Source organism: Rhinoraja longicauda, chromosome 4 (genome assembly GCF_053455715.1).
Source record: "Rhinoraja longicauda isolate Sanriku21f chromosome 4, sRhiLon1.1, whole genome shotgun sequence".
Classification (NCBI taxonomy): Eukaryota; Metazoa; Chordata; class Chondrichthyes; order Rajiformes; family Arhynchobatidae; genus Rhinoraja; species Rhinoraja longicauda.
In genome coordinates this window covers 66,634,495-66,641,873 of record NC_135956.1, presented here as the reverse complement: position 1 = coordinate 66,641,873, position 7,379 = coordinate 66,634,495, and the positions used below count along the sequence as shown (strand labels likewise).

Sequence of the window (7,379 nt, the reverse complement as noted above, 5' to 3'; positions counted from 1 at the left end):
ACCCACCCCCCTCCTGCTGACCCACCCCCCTCCTGCTGACCCACCCCCCTCCTGCTGACCCACCCCCTCCTGCTGACCCACCCCCTCCTGCTGACCCACCCCCTCCTGCTGACTTACCCCCCTCCTGCTGACTTACCCCCCTCCTGCTGACTTACCCCCCTCCTGCTGACTTACCCCCCTCCTGCTGACTTACCCCCCTCCTGCTGACTTACCCCCCTCCTGCTGACTTACCCCCTCCTGCTGACTTACCCCCCTCCTGCTGACTTACCCCCCTCCTGCTGACTTACCCCCCTCCTGCTGACTTACCCCCCTCCTGCTGACTTACCCCCCTCCTGCTGACTTACCCCCCTCCTGCTGACTTACCCCCCTCCTGCTGACTTACCCCCCTCCTGCTGACTTACCCCCCTCCTGCTGACTTACCCCCCTCCTGCTGACTTACCCCCCTCCTGCTGACTTACCCCCCTCCTGCTGACTTACCCCCCTCCTGCTGACTTACCCCCTCCTGCTGACTTACCCCCCTCCTGCTGACTTACCCCCTCCTGCTGACTTACCCCCTCCTGCTGACTTACCCCCTCCTGCTGACTTACCCCCCTCCTGCTGACTTACCCCCCTCCTGCTGACTTACCCCCTCCTGCTGACTTACCCCCCTCCTGCTGACTTACCCCCCTCCTGCTGACCTACCCCCCTCCTGCTGACCTACCCCCCTCCTGCTGACCTACCCCCCTCCTGCTGACCTACCCCCCTCCTGCTGACCTACCCCCCTCCTGCTGACCTACCCCCCTCCTGCTGACCTAACCCCCTCCTGCTGACCTAACCCCCTCCTGCTGACCTAACCCCCTCCTGCTGACCTAACCCCCTCCTGCTGACCTAACCCCCTCCTGCTGACCTAACCCCCTCCTGCTGACCTAACCCCCTCCCCCCACTGAACTCTCCGCTGACCTCCCTTCCCCCTCCCGTCTCCCTGCTGACCTTTCCCCCTCCCTGCAGACCTTTCCCCCCTCCCTGCTGACCTTTCCCTGCTGACCTAGCCCTTGTCTCACCAGGTACAAGAAGTACCGGCTTCGTTGCCCGCGGTGCTGGCACATCCCCAGGAAGGAGGGCAAGTGCTTTGTGCGCTGTGTGCGGTGTGGAGACCCCCTCCGCCTGCTGCTCAACGTCAGGAAGGGGGGAGGCAGCTGATGGGCCTGGGGGTTGGCGACAGTGAGGGGACCAGGAGGCCCGCTGACCACCCGTACAGTGGCAGTGGGGCTGTGCCTGCGCCGTGCATTGCTGCAGTGGTGGCAGCAAGTGGATCTGTCATGGGTTGGGTGGGGTCAGTGATGTGGGCACTGAGACCCCCTGGGGGAGGGATGGTGTGTTCCCTGGGCTGGGACCGTGTGTGTGGCCCCAGGGACAGTGTGGTGGGGTCAATGATATGGGCGTTGTGTGTTCTGTTTCCCCCAGCCCCAGGGAGGGGTGTTCCCCTGGAGTATGGTATGTTTCCCCCCTCGGGTGGGGCGGTGCATATTCCCTCTTGGCGGAGGCGAGGCAGTGTGTCCCCCAGGGTTGGGGGGGCGGGGCAGTGTCCCCCGGGCGGAGGGGGTGGGGGTTGGGGTTGGGATCACTCTGCGGATGTCACGGATTATGGATCCTGTTTGTTTCAATAAAATGCCCATGTGAGCTGTTGCCTTGTGTTGTGTTGTGGAGACTGACCACCCCTCTGACTGCGCCACCCCCCCCCCCCCCCCCTCCCTCTGACCTCCCCTTCTGACCCTTCAAAGGAGGGGGGATGTGGTTGTGGGATGGGAGGGGGTGGGGGGGAGGAATCACACCTGGGTGCCTCACCTGTGAGGTTGATTGAAAGACACAGCATGGGCTCACAGTCCATGCTAACCATCGATCACCCATTCACACCAGTTCTATGTTATCCCACTTTCTCATCCACTTCGTGCACATGGGAACAATTTACAGAGGCCACTTAACCTACAAGAGGAGAGATTGCGGGTGACCTTGATGAGGATCTTTGCTTCTTCTCTCGCCACAGAGGAGGTCCCAAAGGACTGGAGTGTGGTCAATGTTGTTCCTTTGTTCAAGAAGGGAAGTAGAGAGAATCTGAGGAACTATTAGTCTGTGAAACTCGCGTCAGTTGCTGGGAAACGATTGGAGAGAGTTCTTCAGGATAAGATTTACTCCTATTTGCAAGAGAATGGGCTAATTAGGGACAGTGAGCATGTCCTTGTACACGGCAGGTGGTTTTAGATTTCGATTTTAGATTTAGAGATACAGCACAGAAACAGGCCCTTCGGCCCACCGGGTCCGCGCTGCCCAGCGATCCCCGCACACTAACATTATCCTAAATCCACTAGGGACAATTTTTACATTTGCCCAGCCAATTAACCTACATACCTGTACGTCTTTGGAGTGTGGGAGGAAACTGCAGATCTCGGAGAAAACCCACGCAGATCACGGGGAGAACGTACAAACTCCGTACAGACGGCTCCCGTAGTCCGGATCGAACCCGAGTCTCCGGCGCTGCATTCTGCTGCCCTAACTAAAGTGTCTGACTAAATTGATTTAGTTTTTTTGAGGGGGTGACATAGGAGATTGATGAGGGTAGGGTAGTGGATGTCGTAAAGCCCGTATACATGGGCTTTAGTAAGGCTTTAGATAAGGTCCTTCATGGTAGATTAAGATGTATGATTTGGTTGTAAACATTCAGAACTGGCTTCTTCATATAAGACAGAGTCTTGTGGTGCAAGGTGGATGTTCTGGCTGGAGGTCTGTGACCAGTGGAGTTCTGCAGGGATCTGCGCTGGGACCGTTGCTGTTTGTGATAAATGTAAATGACCCAGACCTAAATGTAGATGAGCTAGTGTGTATGTTTGCTGACGGCACCAACACTGGACGAGTTGCAGACAGTGGGGAATACAATCAGAAGATGCAGCAGGACAAAGAACAACTGCAGAAATGGGTGGAGAAATGGCAGATTGAGTTTAACTCAAGTGAGGTGTTGCACTTTGAGGTTGAGTGGAAGGAGAGAGTATCAAGTTAATGGCAAAACCCTTAACAGCAGTGATGTGCAGAGGGTTCTTGGAGTCCGAGTTCATTGCTCACTGAAGGTGGTAACACAAGTAGATAGTGTGGTCAAAAAGACAAATGGTATGCTTGCCTTCATTGCTTGGGGCATTGAATATAAGAGTCAGGGAGTCACGATGCAGCTCTATAGGACTTTGGACAGGCTGCATGTCAAGTATTGTGTGCAGTTTTGGTCGCTCCCATTACAGGAAAGGTGTGGGGGGCTTTTGAGTGGGTGCAGAGAAGGTTGACCAGAGTGCTCCATGGATCAGAGGGTTTCAGCTACCGAGGGGAGGGGTTGAATAGACTGATTGTTTTCTCCAGAACGTCGGAGTTGAGGGGAGATCTGATGGACATATGCAAGTGGCATTGATAGGGCAAACAATCGGAACCCATTTCTCCGAGTGGAAATGTCCAACACTCGAGAGCACAGTTCTTACAGAGAGTGGTGGGGGTGGGGGTGGGGGGGCTGGAATGCATTGCCATGGTGGAGGCAGATGCGATAGTGGAGTTTCAGAAACGTTTAGATGGACACATGGAAGTGCAGGAAATAGAGGCGTCTGGATCATGTGCAGGCGGAGATTAATGTAACTTGGCACCATGTTTGGCACAGGCATTGTGGGTTGAAGGGCTCCTACTCTTCTATGTACATACCCACATGTCTTTGGAGTGTGTGAGGAAACCGGAGCACCCGGAGAAAACCCATGCGGTCCCAGGGAGGACATACAATAGACAACAGGTGCAGGAGGAGGCCATTCGGCCCTTCGAGCCAGCACCGCCATTCAATGTGATCATGGCTGATCATTCTCAATCAGTACCCCGTTCGTGCCTTCTCCCCATACCCCCTGACTCCGCTATCCTTAAGAGCTCTATCCAGCTCTCTCTTGGATACATTCAGAGAATTGGCCTCCACTGCCTTCTGAGGTAAAGAATTCCACAGATTCACAACTCTCTGACTGAATTTTTTTTTCCTCATCTCAGTTCTAAATGGCCTACCCCTTATTCTGAAACTGTGGCCCCTGGTTCTGGACTCCCCCAACATTGGGAACATGTTTCCTGCTTCTAACGTGTCCAACCCCTTAATAATCTTATACGTTTCGATAAGATCCCCTCTCATCCTTACCAACCATACAGTCAGCATCCATGGTCAGGATCGAAGTGAACCCTGGTCTAGGTGCTGTGAGGTAGCAACTCCATCACTGGGAGGGCAGAGGGCAGAGGGCAGAGGTGATGACTATTGCCCTTCCCTTCCCGTCTCACCCACCTACGGGGAGGAGGCAGGGTCGGGGGTTCACTGATCTCTAACCAGCTCCAGGAGGGGGCAGTGGGAATGAAGGGTTTCCACTTCTCCCATCCCCTGAACCCCCTGTTGTCGTCCCCTGCCCCTCCAATACTCTCCACCCCCCCCCCCCCCCCCCGACCCTTGGGCTCTCTGACTCTCACTCCAACTGTGGCCGGGCGGGTGGGGGGGGGGGGGGTGGGTGGGGGTGTCTGGCTGGGGGACACTGTCCATCTCTCCCCACACACACACACCCACACCCATTAGCTGGGCGCAACACCAGGGGCAACACCAGGGGCAACACCAGGGGCAACACCAGGGGCAACACCTGGGGAAACACCTGGCACAACACCTGGGGCAGCACCAGGGGCAACACCAGGATAAACACATGGGGCAACACCAGGGGCAGCACATGGGGCAGCACCTGGAGAAACACTTGGGGCAACACCTGGGGCAGCACCTGGGGCAACACCTGGCACAACACCTGGGGCAGCACCAGGGGCAACACCAGGATAAACACATGGGGCAACACCAGGGGCAGCACCTGGGGCAGCACCTGGGGCAACACCAGGAGAAACACCTGGGGCAACACCTGGAGAAACACTTGGGGCAACACCTGGGGCAACACCTGGAGAAACACCTGGGGCAACACCTGGGGCAGCACCAGGGGCAGCACCTGGGGCAACACCTGGAGAAACACCTGGGGCAGCACCAGGGGCAGCACCAGGGGCAGCACCAGGGGCAACACCAGGGGCAGCACCAGGGGCAACACATGGGGCAACACCTGGAGAAACACCTGGGGCAGCACCTGGGGCAGCACCAGGGGCAGCACCAGGGGCAACACCTGGGGCAGCACCAGGGGCAGCACCAGGGGCAACACATGGGGCAACACCTGGAGAAACACCTGGGGCAACACCTGGGGCAGCACCAGGGGCAGCACCAGGGGCAACACCTGGGGCAGCACCAGGGGCAGCACCAGGGGCAACACATGGGGCAACACCTGGAGAAACACCTGGGGCAACACCTGGGGCAGCACCAGGGGCAGCACCAGGGGCAACACCTGGGGCAGCACCAGGGGCAGCACCAGGGGCAACACATGGGGCAACACCTGGAGAAACACCTGGGGCAGCACCTGGGGCAGCACCAGGGGCAGCACCAGGGGCAGCACCAGGGGCAGCACCAGGGGCAACACCAGGGGCAACACCAGGGGCAGCACCAGGGGGCAGCACCAGGGGCAGCAACCAGGGGCAGCACCAGGGGCAGCACCAGGGGCAACACATGGGGCAACACCTGGAGAAACACCTGGGGGCAACACCTGGGGCAGCACCGGGGGCAGCACCGGGGGCAAACACCTGGGGCAACACCTGGGGCAGCACCGGGGGCAGCACCGGGGGCAACACCTGGGGCAACACCTGGGGCAGCACCGGGGCAGCACCGGGGGCAGCACCGGGGGCAGCACCAGGAGCCGGGCACTGACTCCGGACACTGACCAGTCACTCCCCCCTCCCCGGACAACCCGCAGCTGCCGCCGGCTCCCTGTGTCCCAACTCCGGACAACGGGCCCCGACTCCAGCTGCCGCCCGCCGGCCACAGCTGCCCGGACACTGAGTGGGCACAGCTGTCACCCAGACCACAGGGACCCGGACACTCAGACCACAGGGACCCGGACACTGACCCACCCCCCCCCCCCCCCCCCCACCCCCTCCACACCCGGACACCCAGACCACAGGGACCCGGACACTGAGTGGTCGCAGCTGCCGCCCGGACCCTGACCCTGAGCCGCTATATATATGATGGCCGGCGGCGCACATTCGGCCAGAGCATCGGCGGCGCCCAGGTCAGACTCCCGTCTCCTCTCTCTCTCTCTCTCCCGTCTCCTCTCTCTCTCTCTCTCCCGTCTCCTCTCTCTCTCTCTCTCCCGTCTCCTCTCTCTCTCTCTCTCTCTCTCTCACACATCACTCTCTCCCTTCCCTGTTTCTTCTCTCCTCCTGGTCGGGCGCTCCTTCAGCGGTCGGGCGGTCGTGTCTTGGTCGCGATACCTCTGCCCGTGTGAGACCACCTTTTCTCTCCCCCACTTCCCCACCTCTCTCTCTCTCTCTCTCTCTCTCTCTCTATATCTCCCCTATCTCGCTCCATATCTCCCATTCACTATTTCCCTTCTCCCTCTTTACTTCCTCTGCTCCCTGCCCCTCTCACTTCTCACTCCCCCCTTCTATCTCTCTCTCACTCTCTCTCCTCTCTCCCCTCCCCTTCTCTTTCCTCCCTACATTCTCTCTCCTCCCTACATTCTCTCTCCTCCCTACTTTCTCTCTCTCTCTCCCGACTTACTCTCTCTCCCTTCTCTCTCCCTCTCCCCCCACTCCCTTCCGCCTGTGCTGACCCTCTCTCTCTCTCTCTCTCTCTCTCTCTCTCTCTCTCTCTCTCTCTCCCCCCCCCCCCTCTCCCCCTTCTCTCTCTCCCTCCCTCTTCTCACTCTCTCTCCCCACTTACTCTCTCTCCCTTCTCTCTCTCTCTCCCCCTCTCCCCTTCTCTCTCTCCTTCTCTGTCTCCCCCCTCTCCCCTTCTCTTTCCTCCCTACTTACTCTCTCTCCCTTCTCTCTCTCTCTCTCCCTTCTCTCTCTCTCTCCCCCCCCCACCTGTGCTGACTCTCTCTCTCTCTCTCTCTCTCTCTCTCTCTCTCTCTCTCTCTCTCTCTCTCTCTCTCTCTCCCCCCCCCCTTCTCTCTCTCCCTCCCTTTTCTCACTCTCTCTCCCTACTTACTCTCTCTCCCTTCTCTCTCTCCCTCCCTTCTCTCTCTCTCCCCCCGCCTGTGCTGACCCTCTCTCTCCCTCCCTCACCTCCGCCCATGCTGACCCTGTCTCACCCCCCACACAGTTCAGTCGGCCAGTTGTCCATGTGGGTCCGTGATGCTGCTGCCCACCAGTACAGGTGTGCTCCTCCTGCTGCTGCTGCTGCTGCTGCTCCTCGCCCGTCCGACCCTGGCGCCAGGGTAAGGTCAGCGGCGGACCGGCCGGGGTGGGGGTGGGGGTGGGGTGGGGGGGGGGAG

At 59.2% G+C, this 7,379-nt stretch overlaps 1 protein-coding gene across 1 annotated transcript in view; it reads left to right on the top strand.

Annotated features, from left to right (window-relative positions):
- Nucleotides 1–5,611: 5,611 nt before the first annotated feature.
- The window catches only part of sspo (SCO-spondin), a 107,706-nt gene continuing 105,938 nt past the window's right edge, over nt 5,612–7,379 (top strand). The window contains 1 exon segment of the mRNA XM_078398442.1: nt 5,612–5,738. Coding sequence (XP_078254568.1) covers nt 5,612–5,738 — 127 coding nt within the window.